The sequence below is a fragment of the Paralichthys olivaceus genome, chromosome 6 (assembly GCF_024713975.1).
Source record: "Paralichthys olivaceus isolate ysfri-2021 chromosome 6, ASM2471397v2, whole genome shotgun sequence".
NCBI lineage: Eukaryota > Metazoa > Chordata > Actinopteri > Pleuronectiformes > Paralichthyidae > Paralichthys > Paralichthys olivaceus.
This window is the reverse complement of record NC_091098.1, coordinates 16,876,655-16,888,632: the sequence shown is the minus strand read 5'-3', so window position 1 is coordinate 16,888,632 and position 11,978 is coordinate 16,876,655. Positions and strand designations below refer to the sequence as shown.

At 40.7% G+C, this 11,978-nt stretch overlaps 2 protein-coding genes across 2 annotated transcripts; both read right to left on the bottom strand.

Annotated features, from left to right (window-relative positions):
- Positions 1-51: 51 nt before the first annotated feature.
- On the bottom strand, positions 52-4,040 carry LOC109635208 (rho-related GTP-binding protein RhoA-C-like). Its single transcript, XM_020096227.2, has 5 exons — positions 3,903-4,040; positions 3,172-3,327; positions 2,078-2,198; positions 1,841-1,971; positions 52-1,756 (listed from the first exon to the last, which is right to left on the bottom strand). The coding sequence occupies exons 2-5, from the start codon at positions 3,325-3,327 to the stop codon at positions 1,583-1,585; spliced, it is 582 nt and encodes a 193-aa protein (XP_019951786.1). The 5' UTR covers positions 3,903-4,040; the 3' UTR covers positions 52-1,582.
- Positions 4,041-4,656: 616 nt separating this feature from the next.
- On the bottom strand, positions 4,657-11,860 carry usp21 (ubiquitin specific peptidase 21). The gene is made up of 12 exons (XM_020096226.2): positions 11,721-11,860; positions 10,975-11,175; positions 10,182-10,238; positions 9,961-10,078; positions 9,754-9,868; positions 9,043-9,162; positions 8,886-8,950; positions 8,601-8,788; positions 7,074-7,152; positions 6,874-6,981; positions 5,557-5,671; positions 4,657-5,452 (listed from the first exon to the last, which is right to left on the bottom strand). Exons 2-12 carry the CDS (start codon positions 11,128-11,130, stop codon positions 5,359-5,361), a joined length of 1,215 nt encoding a protein of 404 aa, XP_019951785.2. The 5' UTR covers positions 11,131-11,175; positions 11,721-11,860; the 3' UTR covers positions 4,657-5,358.
- Positions 11,861-11,978: the final 118 nt, after the last annotated feature.

The window sequence follows — 11,978 nt, the reverse complement described above, 5'->3', positions numbered from 1 at the left end:
TTATTGTTAATGAATGAATGGATCAAGGAGCAGAGACACCATACAACAGAAAACCCTAATACCGGCTTTATTTGGAAAAAGAGAAATCCAGAAATCCCAATATGTCACAGTACAAAAAAAAAGCTCCAGCAGCCCACCCCCCAAAACCTTCCAACCTCGCAGCCCAGGCTTGACCTTCAATTAATTAAATGAAATACTACGGTTACAATTTTATCATTTAACTGACATAAGCTGATAATAACAGGATTAAGTAGAATGATTAAAAAATACTAAGATAATTAGAGACATCAACAATAAAAAGTTATAGTACAATAATGACAATATCATAAAAGGGACGATGGGAGAGTTGAGTAAAAGGCAAACTTGAAATACACATCATTAACATGTCCTTGCAAGGCCTTGTAAGACATACAGTACATAATGGACATTATAGTAATGAGACAACCCTATCGTCTATATGAAAGAATATTCAACTTATCGACTACACCACTCGTGATTTTACCCACTGATTAACACAATCAAATGAATCTCTGGTATACACAAAAAGGTCCTAAGAACTCATAACATGTTTAACCTGATTGTGCCTCTAGCTACAGTAAAATGTCTTCCAGTAAAGTGAAGGTTTGTATATCACAATGAGTAGCTGTTGGTTCCATTACCCGCCAGAGCCAGTAAATGTGGTCATCAGGGGTAACTTTGGCATGGAAACATGGGGTTAGGTCAGAGACACAGAGGGATTTTCCATGCATACAGTACGTAGACACATAGTATGTTAATACACACGCGCACAAATATACACACATTCACCACATGCAGACCTGCACTGGAAAAAACAAACCACCATACAGCTGCGCACGCACGCAAACACACACACACTGAAGTTCATGTGAGTAATTCAGTATGGGAAAATATCTTATACAATCTGGTTTAGGCATACCCCTGCATAGCGCCTGAGTCAGAAAATGGGCCTGAAGGAGCCAAGCCAATAACAGGGGAGAAGCATTCACAAACATGAAGTGAGGACACTATAAACGACATAACATCCCATCCAAGTTATGAATCCCTACCCCTTAACTTACTCTTCATGACCACTGCTCTCAAGGCACTACATGTAGGCGATACTGTGTAAAATCCACTTACACATGGTCTTAATTCAAAACTATTTTATATTAATGTCTTTTTTTTCCTTTCTCTCTCTCATTTCCACATTATCTTTGGCCTGGTAAGGACCTTTTTTCTCTCTTCATTCCCATCATGGCACATTTCAATCTGTTTACATCTACTCAACTTTAAATCATCCCCACCCCCCCACCACCTGCCTTAGAGACTTCTAGATCTGAACATTTTTGATAGATGCAAGCAAAATGGCACATAACCTAATAGTATAGACAAAGGACCAATGTGTAGAAGCCTATCAATTCATTTCAGACCTGCTTTAATTTGCTGAGGATAATTGGCAGATCAGAACTTGAACATCTGCAAAACTTTTCTGGGACCTCCCCGATATTCTCCCCTATGTCAAATCTCATCAGAAGCCACCCTCTCCATCTGTGCTCGAGATCAGCTCCCTCCTCATCTCCGCCTATAACAGAAGGCAGCTGGACTTCTTGCCACGTTTCTTGGCCTGCAGTGCTGCCCGAGTTGCCATCTCAAAGACCTCTCTCACACCATCTTTGGTTTTGGCAGAACACTCCTGGTAGCCATAGGCACTGATGCGGTTTGCCATCTCTTTTCCATCTTCAAGTTTAACTGGTTCCTAGAGACACATGTCAGAGAAGGTTACACTTTTTCAATATTTATACAGACAAATGTGTACATCCCAAGCATGTTCTGCACTGACCTGTTTCATTTTGGCAAGCTCTCGTCTGGTGTGCTCATCATTGCGCAGATCCTTTTTATTGCCCACCAGGATGATGGGAACATTTGGACAGAAGTGTTTCACCTCAGGAGTCCACTTTTCTGGAATATTCTCTATAGTGAGTAGAGGGAGAGAGAGCAGTATTTAGCAACATGTATCCCTTTCACAATAGTAACAATAGTAATATCAAGTGGTGTGTGTGTGTTGTAAAGACGGTACCTAAACTGTCAGGGCTGTCTACGGAGAAGCACATGAGGATAACATCAGTGTCAGGGTAGGAGAGAGGCCTCAGTCTGTCATAGTCTTCCTGTCCGGCCGTATCCCAAAGTGCTAGTTCCACCTGAAAAACCGTGACAGATTTATGTGAATTGAAAGTTGCAGAGATAAAATGGCAGCTTTGGAGTGTTGGACATGTAGACGAAATTTGATTATTTAAGTTGCACAGTTAAACTGACCCATTTTACATTGTTCTAACTCTTTCTATAGGAAGAGAGCAGATAAACAAGGATGCCTATAGAGCTGATAGTGCAGAGAAATGGGAAAAACAAGAACAAAGAGACTCTAACAATATAATATACCTGTCATTCTTGTAGGAAATAATTAATCAATGAATCAATTAACCAATCTTCATAAGATCACCCTTGTATTCTTAACCTTGGCATTTTCCGTATTTTTTATTGTTTCATAGATTGACGATTTAATTGCAAAAATAATTAGCAGATTAATCGCTAAAGAAAAACAATCATTAGCTGCAGCCCAATATTGCAAATTGCTGTTACTCCACATTATTCCCATTACAGTTTAACCAACAATTCTTCAAAAAGACTTTTTTTTTAAAAAGGCCCATTATACTTTTTTTAATAAAGTCCAAACACCAAAGGCATTACATTTACACCATGTATGAGGCCGGAAAAAATCCTTTTTTTTTTTTTTTCTTCAACAACCAGAAAAGATTTGGCATTTTTGTTTAAAACCGATTATGAATATATCTGTTCTTTGATTTTACGCCTAGAGATTATTAGACAAATCTTTGCCGCTCTATTTAACAGCAAAACAAATATCTAAAATTCTACTAAAACCTTATTTGATAGATAGATAGATGAATAGATAACTTTATTGATCCTGAGGGAAATGTAGGCATCCAGTGGCAAACAAAACAGTCAAACACAAGAACGTAAAAATTATAAAAGAGTAAATGACCAATAAATGAGTGAAGAACTGCTCCTTTTGCTGCAGACTCCAACTCTCTAAATCAAGGACCCTTTGGGCCTCCAGCCCCTTGGTTTGCAGACAGTGTTCCCAGTACGTCTCACCTGTTTGCCATCCACTTCAATGTCTGCCACATAGTTCTCAAACACAGTGGGGACGTACACCTCTGGGAACTGGTCCTTGCTGAAGACGATGAGCAGACAGGTCTTTCCACAGGCACCATCCCCAACTATCACCAACTTCTTCCTGATTGCTGCCATCTATGAAAAAAAGAGAGTAAAAAAAAAAACAGGTCATAGATATAGACTATAAAGTCAGCCACTGATAATTCAATCATAGAGGGTTTGTCAGAAGTGCGCAGGGTGAGTAAGACTTTCTGTGATGAGCACAGTGCTGATACAACACGTATGTGGTTTCCTCGACAGTTCCTCCTGTTTAGCAGAAGTAACCCAGATAACGCCGGTGACGCTGGAACACCGGTTTCCTTTTAGCTTTTATTTCCATTAAAACATTCCGGTGTATTCGGACTAACTTCACCAGAGCAAAGCCTCGGCTAACAGACAGAGAGAGGACAGAGAGGACGGTGTAAACACAACATTTCGCTGCTGGGTTCTCGTTCCTGCTCAGACGCTGTGCGGTGCAGTCCGGGGCCTGTCAAAGCAGCTAACAGCAGCTAGCGTCGAAGCTAACGGTGTTTCCAGCGGTTTCAATCGCTGTCATTTCACTCAATCTCTCTGAAACTATAGCCCGCGCGTTCATCGCAGTTCTGTGATGAACCTGGAACCGAAACAAACGCCGGGTGACGGTGGAAAAGCTGCTGTTGAGAAAGATTTACCGCTTGATGTTTCTGTGTCCGCCTTTCGCCTCTTCCTGACCGACTGGATGACTCCGCCCACCGCTCATACGCATGTGCGCAATGACGTCACTCGTCATCAGCCTATGGCACCATTACGTCCTCAATAAAACATGAAATGTTCATGCAATTACATTATCATCACACATTAACAACAGAACATAGCTCATCTACTCGAGTGCAGTACTTTGGTAAAGTTTGAATTTGTTCTCAGGTATCTCAAAATCTTGAGCCCCCCCACCAAATGTCTGGATATACAATATATATTATATTAATGATATGAACAATTTGTTTATTCATGGACTTCAACTCTGATCAACATTAGGGCTCATCAAGAGAAACATAATGATGATAATCAATAAGACCATTTATATATATTTATGACAACATATATAACTAATATAACAACATACGTTTTATTAGAAACTGTCTAGTAAAAGTTCAATCCTTATCGATACTTTGAACTTTGTCCTTCACTTGACTGATTAGATTTTTTCAGATTAATTTATAATTCTACTCCACTACCTGTTAGAGATAAAAAAATTATACTTTGGATGCCTCTACATTTATTTGACAGCTTTAGTCTGATTCAAATTTTGTATGAAAAGTACAATCAAAATACATTTTGCTGATAATACTTCAATATGCAGGTACTTTTACTTAAGTAAAGGATCTGAGCACTTCTTCCAACAGTGAATACAACACCACCCACAACAACAACAACAACAAGTCCATGTCTCTTTTTGATTGGTCTTTTATTGACTTAAAAACATTAGTAATCCAATAAATACAATATGTACAAATATGTACGTAAAAAAAATATAATATACATATGAAATCATATATGAGAAAAATAGGGGAAAATATAGCTTAATTTAATATTTGAAACTTTGTTAACTGTCCATGTAGCAGATTAAGTTAAAAGCTAGGGTACAGATGTTATCATATCAAAGTATATTTTTCGAAAACTGTAACTTAAAATATCAATGAAGATTGAGTTCTATGTCACAGTTTAGTCAAGACATTTTGCCTATTTTCTATTCCACCCAAAATGCTCTTTATTTATTTTATTTTTTTTGGGGGGGGGGGGGGGTGTTTATGTCAGCATGCATGAATCATATTCATTTTAAATTAAGAGCATGTGTATGCACACAGATGTGCACTGCTGCCTGAAAACTGGGACACAGAAACTCTTCAGGCTACAGTCTGTCTACGCTGAGACTTTAAAAGCATCGGCTATACAGTGGACAGAGCCTCTCTCCTCCTCCTCCTCCTCCTCCTCCTCCTCCTCCTCCTCAGAGTTTATTTCAGGGCATGCATCACTGAGATTGAGAAGTTCACAGATGCCAGAGTTACAGCCCTGCTGCCTTTATTTGTTTCTATGGACACTGGAGGTAAAGTTGCTCTGATTGGCTGCACGACTCAGCCAGTCTGAGGCCTATTTCCTGATGGCGGCGGAGCTGTTGCTGCGCTGGTAGAACAGCACGTAGGCTTGATTGGTCTGAAGCTGGTTCTCTGACACTGGAGTCACACTGTTGGAAATAGGGTGGAGAGTAATTGTGACAAACAGTATCAAGTTTGTACAGAGGGTGCAGTTAGGGCACTGTACTGATCTGAGTGGAGGAGCAAGTTTTACCTGGAGTCATTGTAGAAGCACCAACCATTTCCATCTGAACAGCAGGCTGTGTAGTGGCCCATGTTCACCGTCCCAGCGTGGTTACATATTGCATATAGATTATACAGAACTGGGCCTGTGAGAGCATATGTGGATATAGTGAGTTACTCATTCTGTTCTTCACAACCATGTTGTTTCCCATGTTTACAAATTCTGAAATAATCTACTACAATAAGAAACCACCTCCATCTGTGGTTATGGTTGGGGCTGGTGAAGTTAGGTGGTATTTAGGGATCAAACTGTGTGTCGATATTGCAGATATAAAACATGAATGCGACCCCCTGACAAACACTGACTAGACTAGTGGGCATCACTCAGACCCTTAAAACAGTGATTGCCTCAGAGTTCAATGATGCAACTGATCATTTTAAAACAATACAAACAAATGATAAAAGATTATTCAACGAAAGGGAACAAGTCAGCTATCAAGTGTTGAAAACTTTATACAACAACACGTAACGGTGTGTTATCCCTGCACATACACAGTATTGTAACGGCACAACATTGGATAATCACTAAGTACGGATGGGAATAACTATATATCTAGATATAAATATAAAGAGCTTACTGCCCCCCTCCGTCCAATTGAGGCTCAATCATAAAATACACCATATCTTAATAAGCTGGGCAGTAAAGGGGCTAATCTAATTTTACAACACTCAAAGAATACATGAACTAAATTCATTAAATATTTTACAGTACATGTAGGTATATTCTTCATCTCGGTACAACTCAGCGATAAGGTGGTATTAGAAATATAGTTTAGTGATAGAACATTGAACCCAGTGCACAGCTCAACCTAGAAGATAAATCTGATCTCTGGATATATTTGAAAATAATATGCAGGGAGAAAAGTTTACCCTGTTGACTGGGAAAGAAGAAACAGTGCAGTTTTAAATGACCAGCTTCCACCTTTCATAAGATACTGCAACTGCTGATGCAGCTGTGAGGAGCTCAGGTTTATCAGACAGAGGAATTTGGACTCTGATAAGGACTCTCAGATGAAGCTCATTTCCAGTGCAGGCTTATTGACAAGAGAAGCTCAGTGAAATATTACACACTATAAGATTTATATAATCAATATTATTTTACAGATGTCAAATCATTTGTTTTGAATTTAAACAGCATGAAGACAATATAGGAGTGGCTGTTCAACTTTTCACTGCATTCTCTAAATAAATAAATGACACACAGTAATAGAAAACATGCATATGAAAAGAGAACCTGTATCAATGGAGTAAATTAGAATAAATAGAGGGAAAAGTTTGTGTGCATTACCACAGTCGATGGGTCCGTAGGGTCCCAGGTCCAAGTTAGTGAGTGGGAAGGAGACGTATACTGTGCTTTTACTGATAGACCACCGGGAAGTCGTAAAACGATTCAGATCTGAACAGAGGCTGTTAAGCATCATCACAACGTCCTGCACATGAACATCACACACTCATAATACAATGAGTAAGAGTTGTTGCCAAGGATACGGATCACAATAACCTGGGGAAACCTCTGGATGGACAGTCGCTTGGTGCACTCTGTACGCCTGTTACACCTCTCACACATCTGAAACCCACAAGAAACAGAAACACACAAACATTTAACACAACGGGATGATAATATTGAAAATACATGTCACTCAGTGATGAGGTCTTAAATGGATAAGGAATCTTCTGCAGAGGATAAAACAGTTTTGGATTCACATGAAAGTTTCTCTTGTGTTGTCTGTGTCATTTTTATTGCTGTGAGGTGGGTGTGGTTAAACTAGTATGTCTAGTATGCAGCAATGAGAATTTAGCAGTTGAGTCACAAGGTGACGACAGCTGTAGGTTTGTTTGTGAATGTTTCCACCGCCACTCAAGGCAACTGTCAACTAACTTTAATGGAACAGAATTTCCATTTTGAGTCTTAATCTCTGAATAACAATAGATAATCATTTGTTTGTTAGTGATTATCTCATCATGAAGTTTTAATCTTAGAAAAAAAAATTGGATTCAAGGTTTCAGTGGCTTATAAAGAAACCCACTGAAGTAGTTATGACTCATCTGCCCTACGGGAAAATACATTTCTTACCTAACTATGACGTAAATACTTGTTCATGAGAAAGTATTTCTTGGTGCCTGACCCTTACAACTGTTTTTAAATCGATTCTCAGACCAAATATTTTCCTTTTCGTGTTCCTTACAACACCAGCTGGTGCAACTTAGACACATCATCAGTGATGAGCCCAAGGTCGTAGGGTGTTTCAAGTCATCGATCGCCATACACCCTCATCTGGGTGAACCCAGCCGGGGGTGATCAGTCCCCGGCTTGTGTCCAAGTAGCTTAGTGCGCCATGGTTCCTCTGATCCACAGCTACCTTGAAGCTGTTTCTGCAGCTTCCATCATGTTCTTGGTGGCTCTACCCTAACCTAGGCTCCTGCACTCCTTCACCAGGCACCAGATTTTTGGCCCTCTTATGCTCATGGGCCTCCTCCATCCGGTCTTCCCATGGGACAGTGAGCTCCATTGTGATCACCTGCTTGGACGACTCTAATGTTAAAACCACTCTGGCCTGAGTGTTGTTCCTCGCAATGTGGTCTGGGAACTTCGGTTGGCTCCCTGGGTGTATTCAGTGTTCAGCCTCCAGACCCGGTCTGACAAAGACATCTTGAATTCCTTCCTTCCTTCCTCCCTCTGCTAAAATTAATTTTCATTCTACCACAATGTTTTGATTTTGTTAACAGACACAGAAAGATAAAAAAAACTAAAAGGAAGCCGTTGCCAATCTTTTTTCAAGTCGAACAGCAGAGTAGACAAATGAGAACAATAATGTAATCAATGATGGCTTTTCATATTATCTACAGTTACATTTACTCCACATTTTCAAAAGCAAGAGTTTGAATGAATAAAACAAACAAATAAAATAGATGTAGGTTTGAATGAAACCGTTACCAGCTCACACTGTCAGTGCTGCTGAACTTTGACACACTGATATAACATAGTCTGTTTTTGTTCTCTCTGCATCAACTTACTGGTGAATTCTCCTTGTCCAGTTTCTCCTCCTGAGAGAAGAGATCCAGGCACTCCTTCAGCGTCACCTCCCCGGCAAAGCTCTTCTTGGGGATGGGCAGCGACAGATCACAGAACACATCGAATGTGTTGGAGTAGTGCGAGCACACCGAACAATGCAGCGAGCTCCGCAGCTGGCCCGAGAACAGGTCTGATGGGGGGGGGGGGGGGGGGGGGGGGGGGGTATATCAGTGGTGGATTCAAACAATATTACTGACAGATGATTCTGATCAGATTTCTCTCCTCACCTGCTATTCTGCTGTCATCTCTCTCTAAGTGCTTCTTCCACATGGCAACTGCCTCTTCTGAAAGTCTAATAAGAGGTTAAGAGATGATGAGAACGTGGTCAAGAAAAGGACAGTTTAGATTTTAATGATAGAATCTTTCCAAAATAAACATACGCACCTAATCCTGGCATATTTTGGTTCGGGGTCCTTTCCTGCACGTCGAACGTACGGCCTGCGGTTGATTTCTGTGTGAAGTTTGTCCAACAGGAACCTGAGAAACTCCTGAGCATCCTGTTGACTGCGTGAGTTAAACACAGAGAGATTTCAGAAGGTCACCGTTGCAGGCAGCTACTTCTATAAAAGTCTCTGAGAAACCATCCCTATATAGAAGATTGTATTTTTACATCTGTCTGTTATTTAGATGCTTTGTTTGTTTGTTTGTAGCAAGATTATTCAAAACCTAATGAACGCATTAGAACCGAACTTGATGGAAGGAGGTGTAATGATTCAAGAGCTGAATATATTTTGGTGAGGATCTGGTGGCAGATCCAGGATTTTACTTTTACAATGTGAGATTGGACGTTTTTCAACATTTTCATTAATCACGAATGAAGAAAAAAAAGTTTATTTATGAGACTGATATTTATGAATGTGTGCAATTTGGTGCAGATCCAAATCAAAATCTGGTAATATTCAATTTAAATGTGGTTTCATAAGAGGACTGTCGCAGGTCTAGTCTAGTTTAAATTGTTTACAGATGGAGTGTACCTTCATAAATATAAAAGTAGTTTATGTTTCCATGCACTGAAGTAATGTTGCCTCCACAAAACTCCAAAACAAAAGGAAGTTCACCTTGAGAAAAAAGAAAAAAAATCATTAACATTCTCACCTGTAACCACTGAAATAAGGCACAGCTTCTTTAAAATTGTTGTAAAACTGTCGTGGATTTACAGCTGTGTGTCCTTCATTTGCATCCCAAAGGCCTGACAGCACCTCAGAGAAAGCTGGAAGACAAGGAGCGGTGAGAAAATGGCAAAAAAAATATTTGCATGCAAGAGGGAAGATCAGGAGAGAACATGAGTAGACTGAAACGTACCCTCCATGAGCGTCGCCTCCTCTTTGGAGAACTTCTCCTGCCTGTGGGACTTGAGGAGGCAGTAGTCCCGGAGGCCACACGTGTGAGACAAACACTGGACGACTGCGTTCAGGAAACACTGAGTCAGAGACAAAGTAAAAGCAGAAGGTGAGGACGATGTTTCAAAAATGTTTTCAGGCTGTACAGTAATACAGTGGGATTCATGATGCATCAATGCTTACTGTGTTTCCTATGTTTCTAAGGCCGATCCTCCCACTTCCTAAGGTGAGCTGCTCTTTCTGGAAAATAAAAAGAGCACAATGCACACCAGGTAGTCTGAAAGCATATATATATATACTCCGTTATGTTTTCATATGCAAAAACTGCTGGATGGATTACCACGAAACTTGGTAGATCCATGCGATATTAGTCAAGAAAGAACTCATAAAAGTTGTTTTCCCCTTTAATGAACATTGTGTGATAAGGTGTTTTTTAAACATTTTCACCCTTTCCCAGGAAATACTGTCTTGAATCTTGATTCAGGAATTCGATATCAATAAGTGTGTGAAATTTGGTGCCCCCCTTTGCAGCCTTGGTGGAGGTACTACTGATTCATTTTCTAGTTGTATGTGAATTTGTCAACAAAAAAAGTGTGCACATGTACCTCGCTGAATGTGTCCTTTCTGACCCCTGCCTGTGTCTGTACACCATGGTGCTGTGTGTGTGTGTCTGCTTTAACACTGTCATGTCAGTGAGTGTGTAAGATTGGTAGGACAGATTTAGCCTTCTTATCTCATTAGCATAACAAGAGAGGCTAAAAGGAGGTCAGCCTCAAGCGTTCATCCTATTAGTGACCAAGGAATGCTGACAGGTGCTAAAACACATGCATGCCCATATGTACCCTCCATTCATTCTGTTACATGATTTTATCGTGTGACTGTGTCTTAATTCTGAACTGAGAACAATCATTCAAGGCTTCCACACTTGAAAGTTAGGGCATAAGGTTTTCTGCTGTATTGTGTGTGTTCTGCACACCTCGTTGTCAGCAACCAGAAGCAGGCCCATCAGTGAGGTGTAGAGGACAGACTGGGAGATGTCGGCCGTCTCTCTCTGCAGTCCGTTCTGAGACACCAGAGTTCGACACAGGGCCTCACACGACCCCTCCACGTTGACTCCACTGGCTCCAGGCATCCTACTTTACTGCTTATCTTCACACGTGTCTACCCAAAAGGGATCCTGGGGCAGATGTGAAAGTTTCACACAGATTGTTTTGCAACTCAGATGGAGTGAGATGCAACAACTTCACATGCAGGGTCAAAGGTGAGCGGGTCTTGATCGCAGCACTCTGAGAGAGCGGCTGCCCCCTTTTTCAATGAAAAACCTATGATGGTGTGTTTTCCTCTCCTCTCAACTTACGGTGAAAGAGAAGGATTCATTCTTTTAAGGTTAAATCCTCTCCTGGAATAGATCGAGTTGATCCACTCAGGCTCAAAATTCTCTTTTGTATTTACAGCAGACAGAGCAGAGCAGTTTGAAAAAGCCATGGCCTGACAGAGAATACAGATACCAACAAATCATGTTGAATGCACACGGCTGATTTGTAGTTATTGATTAAGCTGTAAAACTATAGACTGAAGTTACTTAAGAGTCCACCTCATAGTCAAGGTATGTTCTCAAACTTATCTATGCTCTCGGTTGCAGTTTAGTGCAGGTTGAGGGTAAAATCCTGAAAACATTCGTTTTCACAAATGCCGGAAACAAACAGAGCAGTTTGGACTCACCTGATCACTTGGTCACTCTATCTGTGGACAAACCGTCCCAACCAAACAGTTCCCATCACCTGCTGAGCTGTTAAAAATGCATAAGGGGACGTCTACTGTTTCACTGTGTCCGCAGGCTTCAGCTAAAGGTCTACGTCTCTACTGCCCTGTCACCAGTGTCAGAGGGAGAGAGGGAAGAGGGGAGAGAGGGAGGATAATCATCTCTAATCTTTTCTCTGGATATCCTGTTGGCTATACTTAGACTTTTCTCGGTGTACT